This window comes from Colius striatus, chromosome 2 (assembly GCF_028858725.1).
Source record: "Colius striatus isolate bColStr4 chromosome 2, bColStr4.1.hap1, whole genome shotgun sequence".
Taxonomy (NCBI): domain Eukaryota; kingdom Metazoa; phylum Chordata; class Aves; order Coliiformes; family Coliidae; genus Colius; species Colius striatus.
This window is the reverse complement of record NC_084760.1, coordinates 65,934,852-65,955,348: the sequence shown is the minus strand read 5'-3', so window position 1 is coordinate 65,955,348 and position 20,497 is coordinate 65,934,852. Positions and strand designations below refer to the sequence as shown.

Here is a 20,497-nt window from a genome sequence, read left to right as displayed (position 1 = left end):
TGCAATTCTGGGCTCCCCAGCTCAAGAGGAATGGAGAACTTTCTTAGAGAGACTCCAGTGCAGGGTCACTAAGATAAGGGGGCTGGAGCATCTTGTGAGGAAAGGCTGTGGGAACTGGGACTGATCAGCTTGAAGGAGACTGAGGGGGAATCTCATTAATACTTACAAGTATTTGAAAGGTGGATGTCAAGGGGATGGGGCAACATTTTTTTTCTGTAGCATCCAGTGACAGAACTAGGTGTAATGGACATAAGATAGAACAGAAAAAGTTCCACTTAAGGAAAAATTTCTTTACTGTTCAGGTGAGAGAGCCCTGGCACAGGCTGCCCAGGAAGGGTTTGGAGTTTCCTTCTCTGGAGGTTTCTAAAACCCCAATGGACACATTCCTGTGCGACTTCACGTAGGTGCTTTAGCAGGGAGTTGGACTAGATGATCTCTAGAGGTCACTCCCAATCCCTACCATTCTATGATTTGGCAATCCAGCCCAGCACTGGCAGTCAGGGTGCTAAAAGGAGTTGTGCTTCCATGCCAGTCACTTCTGAGGCAGCTCAAACTGCTTCATATGCTGCCAATACCTCCTCTCAGTTGGAGTATAGCAGGTCTCAGACCCTCTGTATCCCCACCTCCAAAACGTGAGGGGGTCAGCCTCAAATCTCACCAGATGCTTTTTGTCAGAGGCTGCAGGTAAGGCCATTATCCCTGGCTGTGGCGTAAAGCACATTTTTCACAGACTGGCCCACGGGCTACTGCCTAAACAATCTCCTGTTTAATTTGTTGAAAGCCTTGTTGCTGTTCAGGGCCACATTTGAAACCATTTTTCTTCTGTGTGACTTGATAGAGAAGACTTACATCATAGTGTAGTTTGGAATAGGCATCTTCCAAAAGCCCACAATGCCTAAGAAAGCTTGTGTTTCTTTTTCACTAGTCAGCAGAGACATGGCAGTAATTTTATTGATGATATCCATTGGGATGTGCCAACAACCATCCTGCCATTTCATCCCCAAAAATTGTATCTCCTCTGCAGGTCCTCTGACTTTGCTTTGTTTTATGGCAAAACGAGCCTTCAGAAGGATTTGAACTATTTTTTTTTTCCTTTCTCAAAAACTTCTTCTGCTGAGTTGGCTTATACAATGATGTGATCAATATACTGTAGGTGTTCCAGGGTCTCCCCCTTTTCCCATGCAGCCTGGATCAGTCTTTGGCTGTGTTTTCACTCCTGGGGCAGTCGATTCCAGGTGTACTGGATGCCCTTCCAGGTGAAAGCAAACAGAGGCCTGCACTTTGCTGCAAAGGGGACTGAGAAGAATACATTGGCAGTGTCGATGGTGGGATATCATTTGGCTGCCTTGGACTCCAGTTCATACTGGAGTTCCAGCATGTCTGGCACGGCAGCACTCAGCTGCTGCGTGACTTCATTCAGGCCATGACACGCAACTGTCTGTCTCCACTCAACTTTCACACTGGCCATATGAGGCTCTTAAAGGGTGAGCAAGTCCTGCTGATCACTCCTTGGCTCTCCAGCTGTCAAATCAGCTCATGGATGGGAATCACAGAGTCACGGTTGGTGCGATATTGCTGCCGATGCACCATTGTGGTAGCAACTGGCACCTGCCCGTCTTCAGCCTTCAGCAACCCCACAGCAGAGGGTCCTCTGAGAGGCTAAGCAGTTGTTTCCTCTAAGGCAGCTACACCGAAGGCCCAATGGTACTCTTTTGGGTCCTTGAAATACCCTCTCTTGAGGTAGTCTATGCTAAGGACACACAGAACAACAGGGCCAGTCACAATAGTGTGTTTATGCCACTCATTACCCGTTAGACTCACTTCAGCTTCCAACACAGATTGCTGTTGGGATCCCCCTGTCACTCCAAAAATACAAATACTTTATATTTCTTTAGAGCTTGAGCACACTGTGCACCTGTGTCCACTAAAGCCTTGTGCTCCTGTGGATCTGATGTGCCATGACATCAAATCCACACAGAGCAATAAACCCAGTTTCCCTGTCCTCCCCCTCGCTGGAGGCAGAGTGCAGTTTTGAAACTCTCCTATCTTGGTTTGACTGATAGCTTGCTAAATAAGCAGCCTACAAAAGAAAAGTTTTTTAAAAACAATTAAAAATCCAAAATAACGACAACAAAAAACATGGTTGCATGGTCTGCAGCATTGCAACCAGGATATGCATTTGGATGAAGAACATCTATTATCAGTGAGTTATCCCTATAATCAGGTAAAAACAGTTGTGCAGCAAGCCTCTTGGCTCTGATGGTGGCCACAGCAGAGGACTAGTGAAGACTGTAAGGGCAGGGCAGGCCTAGAGAACAGCCAGTATAAAAGATACCACCACCACCTCTGAGATAAATCAAAGCTGAAACAACCCACAGTCTCTCATTTCCCTTAAACTTCGTTGGCTTTAACAACCACAGGAGAGCGGTTCTGCAGCTGCATCTCAGCTCTTGTTTGCCAGCAGCTTCCAAATGCTGTTCCGCCTCTGACGAGTCAGATAGAAATGTCAGCAGACACGTGATGTGGAGCAGCTGCTGTGGCATTTTGACAGCCACCATAAAGTAACTAGAGGACTTTGGATGTGGTGGAAAGAGCAAAAATTTCAAGTCAGCAACCTGACTTCCAAACCTCCAAAGGAGAGATCGATGAGTTACATTAGTAGGTATTTCTTGGACTTGTTAAGTTTTGCTGTGTGCCACTCACGTGGTTGCACACATAGCTGTGTCTTAGGGAATGCAATACACAAACACCAACAGGCACTCAGCTACCATCATTTGTTTAATAAAGTCTTTTCTTGTTTTAAAAAAGTTTACAAGACAGATGTGTTCCCACGTGATAAACGACTAGCAGCTGATCTTTTAATGATTTAATCCATGCAGAGAGGCTGGACTGTGTAACCTGGCGTTACGCAGCAGCTGAACAATATACCCAAATATGCACAGATCTACACGCTGCCATGGAAACAGGTAGCACATGACACCATAGATTGAGAATCGAAACACAAGCCTGCCTGGATCATTTTCAGAATTCAAGTGTAAGTTTAAGGAAAAACCCTGATTTGTCTCTGAAATGGAGTACTGAGAGTGAATGTTCCGCTACAGTCTGCCTACAGTCACCCTTTATTCAGCAGTCATGTGAAAAACACATACACAAAAATGTTACAAATCCTTTTTACTACTGACACTACACAGTAACAACTGAATCTGATAGCATTGCTTTGGTTGCTTCAATACAGAATGATACACAGGTTTCTAATGTCTTAGTTCCGTTTTCCCATTTTCCATTCTTTTCCAAAGCTGTAGAAGAGTGATTCTGAGGTGAATGTCTGTTGGGTCTTTCTCTCCAAGAACCCAGTGTAGCTTTTGTATGATAAACTGTAGAGGGCAAACAAAAGGGAACATTACTACAGGTAGAGTAAAAATACAATAGGATTTCATCAAATCTAGACAAAAGTATCTTATTCTCACAGCATGAAAAAAACGACGTTAGACCATCAGTAGATCACATTTCAGAAATGTTCAGCTCCCTAGAATTTCAAATTCCATTGGGAAGGTCACACTGACCAAAGCACTCTAGAAGGTCTGCAACTGTAAAGTGTTAGTTAAACACAAATCACAGAAACAAGCAGGGAAAACTTGTACCACAGCAGCAAGGCCAAGAGTTGTTGAGAAATATGATATCCTTTCTTTATTTTCTAAGAATCCATTCCCCTTCTCAGTGTGCCTGCTCATCTCCAGTGTTAAAAGAGAAAGGTGTACTGAGCAGAACTCATGCGATTCCAGCTGATGTATATGATATGACAATCCACTTTTGACTGCAACCCAGTTAATGAACAGAACTATTTCACACCAGTCTCGAAGCCGCCCTCCACGAGGCCAGGGGAAAAAAAAAGCCTAAGAACCTCAAAGTTGCTTTGGTCCCTTGTCCAGGTCAAAGCAAAACAAATTAGCCTATTTCCAGAAATCTAGCCAATGCCTTATGCAAATTTATTCATATTATTACCACACAGATAATATGAATTTCTCTAAAACAGAAATCACTCCCCAAAGTCTGACCACTAGGGAAATTCATGCTTTAAAAAAACAAAAACCAGCATGTGACAGTCAATTATATAAAACACAAGCCAGACCGAACTCTAAGGATGGAAAAATGAAAGGGGTTTGACCTTAACGTTGAAAAGCTGTGAATAATTAAACTGCACAGGCAGCTCAGGGCTTCAGTGTGCAGATGAGGCAATTAACACTTTCTTGAGAGCCTGGATATGTTTGAAAGTTTCAAAATCAGCAATGCAACTTTTGCAGGGGGAAGGGCAGGCAGGGAAATCAGTGTCCTGAATACTTAAAATTGACTGGAAGAGTATGATAAATACGTATCTACATATGTAGATAATCCATGAAAGAGGATCCAGGTCTGTTTTCAGACAGTCCAATTCTATTCACTCAGGTCCAGGCATGTCCTGGAGGTCAAATGCCTGAAGGGAGAGGAAATCCCAGTTTTCTTACTGAATTCAAGCAGAAAGTCTGGCTCTCAGTGCCTGCCCTATGTAATCCTTAGACGGTGAAGGTATATGGGAAACAGCCTGTTACCCAGTCATCTGCAAAAGAACAAATTGAGAAGGGAGAGGCAAGAACCAAGACAGGAAGTTGCAGTTCTGGCCTGTCTCCCATGTCTAATATGTTTTCCACTTCCACTGCTGGGGACTATGCATTATTTGGGTATTACAAACAGCATGAGCTGTTCCAGGGTGAACTGCCTGCTACGTAAAGACAGGGAGAAAAACACAACCATGTCTCTCCACTGTAAAGAATACAAAGCAGGATTCTGAGTTAAGTCACTGTTGTGTCATAAACCCAAAATTTTAGACTTCTTGAGTCAACCTGAAAACAGTGGTGGCTGGGCTCACCCTCACACATAACACATCTCTAACCAAGCACACAGCTGAGGAGAGGTTTTCACCCACTTCCACATACTGATGTGTCAACTGCAAGATAGAAGCAGAGGTTACCAACCAGCAAGACTATCAGAATTTCACCTTTCAGCACTTTAAATGCAACCCACTGCACAGGCTGCTTCAGTAAAGCACTCGGAGCAAGAGGACACAGCTTTACAGAGGACTGGAAACATCAAACTTGATACCTTCTTTGGATGAGCTAAGGCTCTCTTTCCGAAGACACATCTCCTTCCGCTCCACTGCTTGCACTGGGGTCATCCTTGTTACGGGGGATGTTTCTTTCTCTACTCGACTCAGAGGGCACCTTAGTTCTGGTCTTCTCTTTCCTTTGTTGCTGTTTTTCAAGTTTTGTCAGCTAGTCACAAAGTAAGGAGAGAGAGAAAACACTTGATGGAATAAAAGAAATTCAGAAGACTATTTTTAAAACAATCATAAATATGAGCATTTGTGTAAATCTTGCAACTCACATTCACAACACCAATAAGTTTGTCAATAAAACAGAAAGCAAACAGAAAATAATTGGAAAAAAAAAAAAGCCCAAGGCTTGGATTTTCAGAAATTTGGAGAACACTGTGAATTATCATCATCTGTTAACACGATCAGCCCGAAGCATAAAAGAGAAGTGCACACATTCAAAGGACTACCCTCTGCTTTCTACGGTGCCTTCTCTGCCCAACACAATCTGTGAACATGGAAAAGAATAAAACTCAAGGACCAAAAGGAGGAGCTGGATTACACCAAACTCTTCTGGTTTGGGTGTTCAGTGTCAGTTCTGTAGTTTCAAAGTCACTGACAACAGATGTATCCCACATTTGGCCATGCAGACAAATAAATGTATTTTATTCTTTTTCCAGAGAAAGAGATACATGAGCCTTAGCATCACTTAGGACATAGAATAACCATTTCAAGTCAGCTTGGACAAAAGCCTTGGCTAACACTGCCTTGCCAGTTCTCAGAAGAAATGCTTTCAATGCTACTAAGAGTAAAACTAAGCCACACATAGCTGTCACATCTTCCCCATTTATCAGAGATGCAGGCTGTGGTAAATTTTGGGGATTACATATTAATAGCTACTTAAATTACTACACTCTGTGCAGTTTATCCTGTTGGATAATTCCCATAGTCTACTTATTTTTCTCTATTGCTTCCACAGTTTCTCCAAGAATCATAATTTCATGGCCAGAAGATCTCTTCTGAGGTGGACTTTTCACAAATAAAATCAGCTAGATTATGTGTGTTGCTTATTAATTAGACGGGCTCATGGAAGACACGCACAAAGATGCAAATCTGAGTTCCAAGTCAGTAAGACCTAAGAGCACAGACTAGAGAGCCTTGGAAGGATGCAGAGCGTCCCCTTGTACCTTATCCCACATATACACACTCTCCTTGAACACCTGCACACATGAACTTCTAGCCTAACACAGAAGTAGTTTATTTTTACTATATGAAATGACACATAGGACATATCTGTCTGTCTAACATGATCCAGTCCTCAAGTGACATGCACAGATGTAATAAACATGCTGGGCACGATACAGGCCATATTTTAACTCCAATGTCTGACCACATGCACACTACTCTTCTGCTAACAAGTCTATATGCACAGCACAGGAATGTTAAAGGTAATCGAGAAAGTGAGCGCATCTGCAGGACGAGAAACAAAAGTTTGTGAGCCCCTAGTATTAAAGGCATTCAACTTTAATTAATGGTACTCTCATGGTCTCTCTGCAGCTGGATTTTACTTTTGTGAATGGTACTGGGGTCATCCAGCTGCTGAAATCAGAACTGGTATTTCAATGACCTTCATGGTACAAAAATGTACCAGAAAAGAGAAGACACACTGCATTAGCTGCAGTTCTGCTGAGAAATTAAAGCACAGTTCCTTGGTTTCAAAGCTATAGATTTGTACACATTTAAACAATTCTGTGAGCAGGTAGTACACTCCTCACTGGCCCTCAATTGAGCAGTCAGTACTCCCCCAACACCAAGCCAAACCCGAGTCAAATCTGTTGCAAAAAACCTATAAACAGCTGTTGTGATCTCTGACCCTCTCTTTATTGCAGCAACAAGGCTCCTAGCAGTGACCCTTTTTTGACAATAATGAAGCCAAAAAATATTTCAGCTTCCTCACAGTGGAAGTTCTGTAACTTAGAACTCCATGAAACTTCATTGTTTCTGTAAATACTGAATGACACAATACCCCGTCTTGTGCATCTGGTGTTTCTTATTACTTGAAAGAAGAAAAAGCCTAAGACACATGATACCAAATAGATTAAGTTGTTATCTTTAACCTGAGAAGGCTGTGAGCTAACCCAACAAAGTTAGCCCTGGGTTTTTAAAACAAGAAACACAGTTGTGTTTTCATGCTGTGAACCTTCTGTTATGCAATACAAAATCCACATCCATAATATATATTTGTTCACATATAATTTAAATATAGAGGCAGAAGTGACTTATTATAAGGTAAATATCACATTATGTGATATCATTTATTATTACATTATTATTATCATTTATTATTACATTTATATGTGATATCATGTCTTATTACTATTTCAAACATGCCATTTGCCAATATGGGCTTGGGGGCAAACAGCATACTCACTAAGACTTCTGAAGTATATATAGTTATATATACAGGTTTATAAACATAAATATATACAGTCTAATATACAAAGAGACCACATTCTCTGTCAAAGCAAGAGAGACACTCATATCCTAAAGTAAACAACATACAATGGATGGTCTCCAGTGTTATGACATATATGTTTATCATCAAAGACCCATGAGTTACCTAATTCTGCAATTAATTAGTTCGAGAACAATGTAGTACAGAAGGCAAACAAAACAGCAGATATAGAGAGAGAAATCCAGATCCACCTTCACACCTAGCTCTGTAGCAGACCCAAAGCTCTACCCCATGACTACTCAACTACATCTCTAACTCAGAGGCCAACATCTCTAACAGGTGGAGAAAAAAAATAGGAGCAGGAATTGCTTGGGAATATTGAGGACAACTTGCAAGCTGGCATGATCTGACAGTATTTACCCAGCTCAAAGAAAAATGACACAAGTTCATGGAACTGAACAGTTCACAACAAATTGAACTATAGTAGCTGCCCCTGCTTACCAGGGTTTCACAAACAGCTGGGATAGTCTCTTTCCTACATACATGTCACATCTTTGTTGTGTGAGGAGGACTTTTCTTTTCTGTGATTGATTTATACTCCTCTAGTAGAAGGAATATAAAAATACATTCATTAATCCATTGCTCGGGAGTTACAAAGATCATGTTACCAATTACAATCACAATCACTCCAAAAATGTATTTCACTGTCACATTCAATGACAATGAGGAGCTACTCATCAGCAATTACTTGTCTAATCTCTTTCTGTTAACATCACATTAAACACTGCAAGACGGTTTATTTCTCTCCTCTTGCTAAAGCAGAAGGCAAAAAGACAAAAACTACACCATGCCTAAGCCTTAGCTCCCATGCTACAAGGAAATCAATAGATTGTATGATAGCTCTTGTGCTTTAAAACCAACCACTTGCTTGCTCCTCCCCGGCCCTAAGTGACAAGGGGAGGAGAAGGAGAAGAAGAAAAAAGTAAAACCTCATGGGTTGAAACAAGGACAATTTAACAGAACAACACAACAAGAGAATAAATGGTCCTGTCTGAATCTCACCAGGCACAGCTTTCTACCATTCCCATACTTCCTGTCACCAGATACCAGGGAGATAGCACCTCCGCATCCACCTCCCCTCCTCAAGAAGCTATAGAGAGCACTGAGGTTGCCCCTCAGCCTCCTTTTCTCCAAACCAGACAAACTCAGAGTCCTTAGCCTTCCAGTCATGTCACCAGCTTTGTTGTATGTAGCACTCAAGGTGAGGCCACATCAGCGCTGAATACAGCAGCGCCATCATTTCATTTGACCAGCTGGCCATATCATGTTTGATGCACCTCAGGATGTGGTTTGACCTCCTGGCTGCGAGGGCACACTGCTGATTCATACTGAGCCTGCTCCAGCCAGCATCCCCAATCCCTTTCTGCAGAGCTGCTCTCCAACCACTTCTCTATACTTGTGTCCAGTATTAAGTCATCCCAGGTGCAGAATCTGCCATTCGCTCTTGTTCAATTTCATGCCATTGATGATTGCCCAGTGCTCCAGTATATTCAGATCCTTCTGCAAGGCCTCATGTCCCTCAAGAGAGTCAACAGCACCTCCCAGTTTGGTATCATCAGCAAACTGGTTAATGGTGCATTCAACCCCTGCCTCCAGATCACTGATAAATATATTGAACAGAACTGGCCCTAGACTTGATCCCTGAGAGGAACACCACTGATGACTCTGGCTGCCAGGCAGATGTGGCCCCATTCACTACAACCCTTTGAGCTTGGCCCTTGATCCAGTTCTTCAGTTGTCCTGCTCATCTTACAGGACAACTTGTCCAGAGGATGCTGTGAGGGACGGTACCAACAGCCTTACTAAAGTCCAGAAAAGCTACATCCACTGAGCAGGTGACCTTGTCACAGACCAGTATCAAATTGGTCAGACAGAATTCTTCCTTCGTAAACCTGTGCTGACTGTTTCTGATGACTGCAATGCCCTTTAAATGCCTTTTGATAGAACTCAGTATAGTTTTCTCCATAATTTTTTCCAGGTACTGAGGTTTGATTAACATGTTTGTAGTTTCCTGGTTCTTCCCTCATGCCCTACTTAAAAACTGCAATGACAATTTTAACAAGGTTAAGTGAAGTGTTATACAAATAGGGTTGGCGTGGCCTTGATGAAGCACAGCCTGTAATAATGATCCCTTTCCCTTTTCTTTCAGCCTGGAAAAGTTGGTGATTGTTGTGTTCAGAGGGTAAGAAAAGCCTCATCACAACATTTAGTTTTTGCATAGCCTATGCTGTTCCTCAGCAGGGCTCACACTCTCCAGACTTAAATACAGGATTTAAATTTGCTGCTCTCTTGTTTTTGAGAGAGAGGCAGCTCTCCAGGTAATTTTTCCATCCAGACAAAAGCCCCTAAATGTCAAGAAACTTCACTAAAAAAAATGCAGGGGGCAGGAGGGACAGCAGGTCCAGACACATTAAAAACATAGCTACTGAGTGATGATTGAACAGCAGCTTTAAAAATGAGCAAGAATAATCTGTATAAAGCTGTTTTGTGTTATACATGCAGAGCCTTTACCAGGACAGCAGGAAAACAGGCCAGGGAACTGAAGAAACCAATGCAATTATTTAACTTTGCAGAGGCTGCATAGGAAGTACAAGAACCTTATACTTCAGGAAAGGTAGACTGCTTCATAATAGGAATGCTACAAATTTGCAGAGGAGGCACATCCACCCTTTCCAAAAAGATCTTCTGGCTTGCTTACCTGTTTAGGGTCAACAGTGGCAGCTGGGGACTCCAGTTCTATTGTTACAGGACCATCATTCTGGATGTGTACCTGCATGTAGGCACCAAACTTGCCATCTGAAAAGGGAACGGACAAGAAGTGCTGAGGGCTCTTGGAAGGACGACACATATCAAAATCTTTACCAAATTTGCTACTGAAAAGGGGAAAAAGAAATATGGAAAAGAACCACAAACTGACAAACCGCAGAAGGCTAGTAAGAAAAAGTCTGTGTGCACCCATCTACGTGGTCAGACATTCTGAGACTATAAATACCCAGCTAAGTCGAAATGTCCACAAAATGAACCAAGTCTACAGATAATAATTTTCTATTAATAGGGCCCATCAAAAAAAAGTATTTTCTAGCCACTTGTCTTCTGGACAAGTGTATTAAAAAAAAAAACAAGTCTAAATGTGAAAATGGCCAGAAAGCAAACAGAAAAGACTGATAGAGCACAAATGCAAAGGGAAGCCAAGCACCTACTGGTAAAGAGAAAACTGTTGCATAAATGGCAGAGGTGAGAAAAGGTAATCTGAATCAAAACACTGCTCTCAAGTAGCACAGTACACCTCCCACTGTCATCATTACCATTAAACAGAGTGTAAAAATAAAGTGAAAGATGGAGTTACACTGTCCACCACACACTGGTGATGCCTTCAAGTCTGACGAACCACATATGCCTCAGAAAAAAAATGTTCCTCCTGGGTTAATCTAGCTGCACAGCACAAAATACCCAGCCTTTGAGAGAGTCTCACCACAGAGCTTGTTCTCATGTCTGGAGCCTCTCTGGGTTATGTTGTCAATTGCTTGTATTATACAGCCAATAACAATAGAAGAACATCTACATGTTAAACTGTTCCAGAGGAACAGCAGGAAATGGCTTGGCTAGAGGAAGACTGGAGTGATCACCCTGAAAGGCTGATAGTTAAAATATCTTAAGGGAAGATATCTTAACGTCCCCTCATCTGCTGCCACACAAAGACAGCTCCTTTATAGACAAAAAAAATCACTGAATAAAGGAAGTAACAATCAGGGAAGAGTGCGTGAAAATAAGGTCCACTGGTCACATCAAGGACCTTACCAACCTTTTGTCCTTACCTTTAATAAGCTCCGGTTTGTAGGCTTTTCTTAGCTGCTCTAGGAAGTTGTTATAAAAACACTCTGCCTGCTCTGTGGGCATTGCCATGTGGTAGTCGGGCTTGTTTCCTTTCAGGATGCACTGGAGAGTAAATTGGCTCACACACAACACTTCATACTGTTTATCCATCACACTTTTGGACCAGTGCTTCCCACTTTCATCTTCAAATACTCGCAGGTTCAAAATCTTTCGAACCCTAGGAGGAGAAAAAAGTAATTCCTGAATTGTCCCACATAGGATCAGCAAGTACAAGTTAATGCTTACCACACAGGATAAGCTAAAAGGGAAGGCAGATGCATATTTATATGTCTCTACATAACAAGGTATCTGTTAAGAAATACCTGTTGTTTAGCTTAAATAAGTACGTTTTAAATAGAATCAGTCACTCAGAATCAATCACTCAGCATTAGCAGGCAGGGGTCATTGTGTAATGTGTGATTTGGCATACTGTTTGCTTAGCAATACTTATTTAGCATTAATAGCTATACTCACTGAAGCCTTAGGCTGTAAGTTTGCACCTAGATTTGCTGAACTTCTACGTACTTGAGCAAAAGAGAGCCTCTAGAGCCAGCACAGACAAGAAGATAAGGACGCTACAACAGAAGCTGCAACTTGACAACGTCCAGTCTGAAGACAGTGAAGGAATCCAGTATGGTGTTAAAAGATCTCAGACTAGAATCACAAATGGACCAAAAGGTGCACGAAAGACACATGAAGAACACATGAAGGGTAGGTGCATAGATTGTAAGGGTGGAATTACCCAGGGATTTCTTTCTTTGGGGTCCCTCACCAGAGGCACTCAGCTAGAGCTGTTTTTTCCAGCGGTACCATTTGATTAATTTTTGGGTTTTTTTACAAAATTCAATAGCTGAGACTCTGCTATGGGAAATCTGTGCTTTGAACTATGACAAAACCTCTTTGACAATATCCCTTTGTCCCTTGCCTCCTAAACCATAGGAATCTCACCACATTAGGCAAAGCCATAACCAAGAAAGCCCTTACACACATATATAACATTGTCAGACCATTAATTAACATAATCATTCTACAGAGCATGAGATCAGGACAAAATAACTGCAAGTTACAGGGTGACATAAAGATAACATAGTTTACTCTTTACTATCTGGTTTTACGTGTCACAACATTATCTAACACGTGAATAGCTTTGGGAATTTGAATCCTCTCACCATACTGGGAAATCACAGTCAGTGAGAAATGAGATTATCCTAAACTATGGTTATTTCTAGACATGATTCACATGTGTTCTTCCAGCTTTGCCACCTTCTAGTACTCTTTCCAAACCCAGTCCCATGAGCCAGATGAGGACAGCACCATCAGGATCAGAGTGATTTGGGTTGGAAGGGACCTTTAAAGTCCATCTAATCCAACCTTCCCTGCAATGAGAAGAGACATCTTTATATCAGGTTGCTCAGAGTCCAAATCAATCTGATTTTGATTTTTTCCAGGGACAGGGTATCTACAACTTCTTTGGGCAAACTGTCCCAGTGTGTCATCATCCTCATCGTAAAAAATTTATTCCTTATATCTTAGTCCAAATTTACCCCCTTTTACTTTAAAACCATTATCCCTTGTCCCATCACTACAGGCCCTACGGAAAAGTCTGTCTCGATCTTTCTTACAAGCCCTTTTTAAGTATTGAAAGGCTGCAATAAAGTGTCCCTGGAGACTTCTCCAGGCTGAACAACCCCAACTCTCTCTGCTGCTCCCTCCACAAGAGGTGCTCCAACTCTCTGATCATCTTTGTGGTCCTCTTCAGGACCTGTTTCCTGTACTGAGGAATCCACAGCTGGACACAGGACTTCAGGTGGGGTCTCACCAGAGCAGAGTGGAAGGGCAGAATCACCTCCCTCGACCTGCTGGCCATGGATGAGCAAAGGAAGACTGGGAATCAGTGCACAGCTGCAGGTGGCAGCGATGTGGTGAATGGGACTTGTTTGTATTACGGCTGATTTTTGTATCTGGAGGCAGATCCAACTGGTTTGAATGCTCAGAGAGGACATGGAGACTTTCACAAACAGATGCTGAAAAGCAGTAGGCAGACTTGCAACCTAGTCTATGGCTGGACTTGGGTTGATAACAAGACTGTATGTATGCCACTCTCCTGTCTTTGCTTTTTTCTTTTAGCTTCTACAAACCTGCAGCAGCTATAAACAAGGGAGTGTATCAAGTACAAAGCATTTCAACTGCAGACATCAGCAAGAGATTTTTACACTGGACCAGAGGTGAGGCGATACAAAATAAAGCTGAGACTTTATGTTATAGTCATAGAATAGAATCATAGAATAGTTTTGGTTGGAAGGAATCTTTAAAGGTCATCTAATCCAATCCCCCTGCAGCACTGTCACAGAAACCATCCTTGCCCATTTGTGTGTGCTGAAGAGAAACAGAACCGACTCTTGAATAAAGTGGGTGGTTAAAAGCCTTGGAAAGACCCAGCACATAGGCTTAAAATCATTGTCACTGCTGTGTTTCAATGACAAAGATGCTTGTTTCATTTACAGGATTATTAAAGTTTGTTTCACTAGGACTTGAAAAGTCTGGTTAATCTGATCTATTTCAAATATTCTTGTTTTTTTTAGATGCTGGCTTTCTGACTTTCCTGCATCAGTCATCCAAACAACCTGATGCTGAGAGCACAGTCATTATGGATCATCACAGTCACTGTGGATCATCCACTTGCAATGTTCAGAAGTATCTTTCACATCCACCTAGGTAGCAATGAGAAATATCAATACAGCAAGTGTTACACACTGAGGAGAGAAACAGCAGGGCTAGCCAGTGCAGCATGTCACAACAAAATCTTCAGCTTTGCTACAATTCTCTACAAGTTTCACAAGTTCACCTGAGATCTTTCCTGATCTTTAGTTCACATCGCCATTCTCTGCTTTCTCTCCTACGTATACTAAGGGCCTTTTTCACCCTTGCTCACATTCTTCTCTCTTCACTGCTTGAGCCTTTGCTCCTCTTGACATCAGTTAGCTCTATTACCTGTTTCTACTTTGCCTTCATCAAAACTGAGGTCAGATCTAGAACAATATCTGAAGGAGACAGAAAAAGCCCCTAGATAACTGTCTTGCATGTGTTTGCTAGCCAAATCACAGTATTTTGTGGCCACAGAACAGATGAGCAGAGACAATCCTCTAGGCTGCCAAAATTGACTGATGGGACTGTCCAGCCTTTTGGAAGAAGAGAACTTCTCATGCACAAGCTCGGAATGGAGTCCTTTGGGGTAAATTCATAAAGTAAAAAGGACAGACATTTTCAAACAGGAGATAAGAAAAACCCAACATGTTGATTCTTCCTTTTTGAGTCTATTCTTCGTAAAAAAAACACATAAGAACCGGGTAGAGCAACAGATTTTTCTCAATGTAACGTAAAAAGAAAACTCTGAGAAACATGTATTCAAAGTAAAATCTGAAGAGGAACTATCAGGCAAACCTGAGTTTCCCAGCAGCAGCACCTCATTCATTTGGCTTTTGCACAAGTATCACTGATTCAGTGTCAGAAATACACAGATAAAAGAGTACAAAGCAGAAGGAAACATGTGACTTACATGTGCTCCAGCTCTCTTTGTGTGTCTTCCAAAGAAATGCCCAGCAGCACACATAGACCTCGTCCTATTGAACTTATTTGTTCACCACCCACTGGAGAAGGCGGGGAAAAAGAAAATTAAGGCTGAATGCACTGTCTACTTTTATGACACACAAAAAGTATGAATTTCACCTGGCAAGTGTACAACCACCAAAGAAAACATCATTCTAAACCCTTCTCTGTCTTAACTTGGTTAGAAAGATCATGTAAGAACCATTCTTTCAAAAGTCTTCCCAATATTGTGACTTATTTTTGAGGGACTAGCTCAAGGTGCTTACTCCAGCATTTAAAAAAACTGTATAAAGATTTTTTTACCACAACTGGATCACCAGAGAGGTGTCGGAACTCTTTCCAATCCTTGTAAAAGTTATCAGCCTGGTTGATATCAGTAAGTGTGCTGAATTTCTCGACTCCACCACTCCCTACGTACTCTCCATCAGTTGTGAAAATGTGATTTCTATTTGATGTAGTCCTCCTCGTGGACTTTTTGTAACAAGACTTTTAACAGCCTGAAAATTCTGCCCTCCCAGTTGGGAACGCAACCTCTGTAATGGCATTTACAATAAAATACGAAACATTGCAGATCCACTGTGTTTTCCTACAAATGTTCCAGATTATCTTAATTACATTATCTTAATTTAAATTATCTTAACATAGTTGAGCCTGAGAGGGCTGTAATAAGATTTAAATGAGGTCTTAAAATGGAGATAAGCATCATCAGCTACCCAGTTGTTTAAACTATATCCAGGCACATGCAACCAGGAAAAAAAAAAGCCTCAAATATCCTGTAAAAGGAAAAGAGAGCAGGCCCCCAGTGAAAACTGAAGGCTTGAGTCTGTGCACCTGTGCCAGGTCTGGACTATTCCCCTCTGGGCAGAAACAAACCAGGGTAAAGAAATCCTCCCAAAAACCTCTTCTTTTCCATCTGATATGGGTATGAGCCCTCTAGCTCATAAATCTATCTTCCCACTAACTACAGCACTGTCTTCCTCACAGAGGGACACCTCAAACTCTTTCATAGTCAGGAAAAAAAAAAATAAAGTTTGAATTCTAGCCAAAAATGTGGCAATAAGTATGCCACAATCCCAGTGCTGACGGGGTCTGACCACTATTGTACCTCGGTACCAGCTGTGCACAAAAGCTGTGCTCCTTGATTATTCACAGGCATGCTCTTTCAACACTTAACTAGCCAGCCACTCACCAGCAGAAGCTATTTGTGTAATGTGCAGGCTATCCTGCTGAACACCACCTTGGCCCTGGTCCCCACAGTGGGCATATGCACTGCCTCACATGCAAACTTCTTGGGGATTTTAAGCATCTTGAACACAGAAGGTCCAAGGGGACGTAACATCAGACACACCATTTGGCATGGCAGCTAAGAGGGCACCAGGGCTACCTACCTCACAAGCAATGCATGGTGGGGACTGGGTCAGCACTGCCAAAACACACAAGCAACATGAAAAGGTGATTCGGGCTGCACTGTCAGCATTCTGACAATGCAAATGTAGTTCCAAGGCATGTGAGCCATAGGAGAAGGCACCTGGGATGGGGCTGCCACCACAGATGTGCAATGCAAAGAGATGACTGTGATTGCACTGGCAGCACATGCAAGCCACAGAAGTGAGACAACATACACCAACTATGGGCAAAGGCAACTCGGACAGCATTGCAGACACAAGCAATGTAAGGAGATGACTACAACTGTAGTGACAATACATGCAAGTAACATTAGTAGCACTGCCAACACATGTAAACAATGAAAGTCAACTGTGACTGCAGTGGCAGCACATGCAAGCCATGGGAGAAAGCTATTGGCATAGCACTGCTAACACATGCAAAACAATGCACAGCAGTAATTGGGACAGCCCTGCCAATGCAAGCAAGCAATGCAAAGATGACTACGACTGTAGTATTAATGCATTGCAAACTACTCAAGGAGGCAATTGCAAGGGGACTGCCAACCCACAAGAGCAATGCCAGGAGGCAACCCTCATTACAGACAACACAGGCAAGCCTCGGGAAACAGCCAGTGGGATGGCACTACTGAAACACAAAAGCAGGAAGGTAAGTCTGATTACAGTGCCCGATACACGCAAGCCATAGGACATGATCATCACAACTGCACTAGAAACACATGCATGCAAACACAAGGAGATGAGTGTAATGCTAGTGTCAATACATGAAAGCCACCCAAGGAGACACCTGCAACTGTGCCGCCAACACTTGTACGTAAGCCATGCAAGAAGGCAGCTCTCACATGCTAGCCACGAATAAAAGCAACTGGGACGGCGCTGCCAACACCGACGAGCAACGCAAGGAAGTGACCGGGCCAGGCTGCCGGCAACAGGAGCTAAGCAAGCCGACCCACACCGAACCCAGGCAGGGCAACGACAAGCGTGGGGGTAGCCCGCCTGCCCAGGCGCGGCGGAACGCGAGAGGCACCGCGCTGGCCGCACACATACACACAGAGGCAAGGCGCAGGGCAGCCACGGTGGGCACGGCGCTGAAGAGAAGGCGGCACTGGGGTGCCGCTGGAGGCCGCGGCGGGGGAGCGAGGCGGGAAAGGGGGGCCGAGCCGGGGTGAGAGGGAGGCGGGAGCTGCACACTGACCTGTGACACTGGCCTGGGCCACCCGCTGTACGATGGCCTTCATGGTGGGCGCGCAGCGCAGCGCAGGCCCGGCGCCGGTGCGGGGGCGAGGGCGGGGGAGAGCAGCGGCGGCGCTAGGCAACGGCGGCCGCTTCCTGCCGGCACGCGGCGCTCACAGCGCCCCCTGGGGCCTGGGGGTGGTGCCGCAGCCTCGTCGCACCAGGCGCCGCGCAGCCCGTGCGGGATGGCACCGGCACACCGGCCTGCGCAGGCTGCCCCTCCAGGAAGCCTCCAGGGGAAAGGGAAGCGTACTCAGGCGCAGGAGAGGTGTCTACAAGTGCTATGCGTGCCGAAGGAGCTTGTGCCTACAGGGTTGCGGGGGACACGGCTACAGAAAGGGGCGAGTACACACGAGAGTGGTGTCCTCTATATAGATAGTGCCTGGGAGGAGCTTCCCAAGGCGATGGTGTCTCAAGGGAGCAGAGGAGCCCATAGAGAAATGGGGTCTGTAGGTGCACGGGCTGGGGCTCGTGGTATAAAGGTCCTATAGGAACTGGGGCGTGTAGGCAGAGGGGCTAGAGACAGCTTTCTTACATAGCAAGGCGATGTGTGCAGGGACTGTGGGGACACCTGAGATCGGTGGTGGGGCAGAGCAAGGGGCGTCCTAGAGGAAGCTACAGGGATAGCAAGCAGCCCCTACAGAAACAGATAAGGTTTGCTTTTGCAGTTTCTGGTCGGCTTCCTCTAAAGGGAAGCCATGTCTTTGGGGGAAGCCTCCTGTAGAAAGCAGTGGCCAGAGTCAGCCTTCTACAAGTGGAAGCAGTGTCTGCAGAGAGCCTCTATAGCAAAGAGGGCCAGTAGTGGCAGAAACTGGGGGAAACACCTATAGAAAACAGTGGTCAGGAGCAATTCACTGTGAAAGGAGGTGATGTCCACAAGGACTAGGGAAAACCCTATACAATGAAAGTCTGTTACAGCCCCAACAGCTGGGCAGGTCGTACCCCACACAGGGAAGTAACAGGTACAAGGATCAGGGAAACCCCTAGAGAAACAAGGGCCTGGTGGAGGGCCTAGAACAGAAAACACAGCAAGTTTTCAGCTTACAGTACTAATTCTGCACTTGTAACTCATCTCTTGGAAGCATTTATTTGAAGGATGATTAACAACTCTCACCCCCAAAAGATCAAACTGAGTTTCTTTTGGCTTCCCAGTCTTCCTCCAGGCATCTGTTTCAGAGTTGATCAGTTGAGGAGCTGCTGCAGGTACATCCTGGGTCGCTGGGCAATCAACTTCACCAAAAAAGCCACAGCAGCCATCTGGTGAGACTGCTGGCCACAAGCCGCCAGGCAGCACACAGGTTCATCAGCACCTCACATCACACCCAGCTCAACAGTTCCGATGTAGTAATTTGAACACGCATGTGAGGAACAGCCATGATCCAAGCAGGTGAGAAGGTCTGCAAGTTCTGCCAAGTTACGTCAAGAGATGGAGCATAACTTTTGGCTTCAGCAAGGCAAGAGAAAGTTCTCCAGGCACCAGGATGACTTTCTCAGAGAAGCTACCTCCAGTACGAAGTTCTGAGCTTACTGATCACTCAGTTTTCAGAAGGAGGGGTGTCATTAGACCCAAAGAATGATTTCACACACTTGACCAGTTGAGCAAAAGGAGGTTCATCTTCCCTGTACTTTACCACTGTTGTCACTTTAAATCCTAAAGATTCTTGAACGAATACTTCTTGATGGGGTCCTTTGTCTGCCTGAGGATCACTTTCATTCTCTACGGAATAGTGGGGTAAGGGAGAGGGGAAAAAAAAGAGCATAGCGGTGAAAATGTTTTATCCCTTCACCATGGCAAATCAAATCTCAAATTCTGATAAATAAATAGCAAAGAACTGGTAACTGTATAGACAAAAAGAGTGATTTACTAGGGTCAATTAGGCTGCTGCACTGGTACTGGACTAGTAGCTGCACTACAGTAAGCACAAATAACGTCTGGCTTCCAAGTTATCCACATTACAGCTACCTCCACATTGCTACACATTATTAATAAACAGACAGCTGCTGAGGAAAAGCAAGAGGAGCAGAGAGAAAATGGAATGGAAATAGAATAGAAATAGAATAATTTTAATCTGGAAGGGATAGAATACACCTACAATGATAACCTTCTCCAGCTGCCTGACCACTTCACAGCTGACCAAGAGTTAAAGCATATGACGAAGGGCATAGACCAAATGCCTCTTAAACACTGACAGGCTTGGAGCATCGACCACCTCTCTAGGAAGACTGTCCCAGTGTTTGATAACCCTCTGAGTAAAAAAATGTTTCCTAATGTGCAGTCTGGATGCAGCTTTAAACCATTAGAATCATAGAATGGCAGGGTCTGGAAGGGACCCCTAGATATCATCCAGTCCAACCCCCCTGCAGAACCAGGGTCACCTAGACAAGGTCGCATAGGAACATGTCCAGGCAGGTCTTGAAGACCTCCAAGGAAGGAGACTCCACATAAAGCGAAAAGTTAGAAAGGGTCTAAACCTTGTTCCTGCTACCAGAGACAGAGCAGATGCTTCTCCTGTCAACATGAGATTTCTCTTCCTTCAAGGTGAACCTGCTCGGGGTGCCTGGAGGCGCCAGGCGCACACTGAGCCAACAGCAGCCCGCCTCGGCTACCCTCAACAGCCCACCCGCACCATGCAGAGACCTCGCACCCGGCAGCTGCACAGCTCCAAGAACCTCGAGAGTCTGGCAGGCGAGCAGGCTGCCGGGGCAGCTCAGCGCCGTTAGCACCCGGCGCCGCCTTCCCTG

At 44.1% G+C, this 20,497-nt stretch overlaps 1 protein-coding gene across 1 annotated transcript; it reads right to left on the bottom strand.

Annotated features, from left to right (window-relative positions):
- Positions 1-2,768: 2,768 nt before the first annotated feature.
- On the bottom strand, positions 2,769-17,853 carry DTD1 (D-aminoacyl-tRNA deacylase 1). The gene is made up of 6 exons (XM_061989933.1): positions 17,718-17,853; positions 15,070-15,160; positions 11,456-11,691; positions 10,339-10,436; positions 5,137-5,306; positions 2,769-3,374 (listed from the first exon to the last, which is right to left on the bottom strand). The coding sequence occupies exons 1-5, from the start codon at positions 17,758-17,760 to the stop codon at positions 5,151-5,153; spliced, it is 624 nt and encodes a 207-aa protein (XP_061845917.1). The 5' UTR covers positions 17,761-17,853; the 3' UTR covers positions 2,769-3,374; positions 5,137-5,150.
- Positions 17,854-20,497: the final 2,644 nt, after the last annotated feature.

Coding starts and splice junctions, on each gene's coding strand:
- DTD1 (XM_061989933.1), bottom strand. CDS start 17,760: ATGAAGGCCATCGTACAGCGGGTGGCCCAGGCCAGTGTCACAG. Junction 11,692..15,069: donor CAAAGAGAGCTGGAGCACAT/GTAAGTCACATG, acceptor TTCTCCTCCTAG/GGTTCGAAAGATTTTGAACC. Junction 10,437..11,455: donor CAAACCGGAGCTTATTAAAG/GTAAGGACAAAA, acceptor TTCCCTTTTCAG/ATGGCAAGTTTGGTGCCTAC.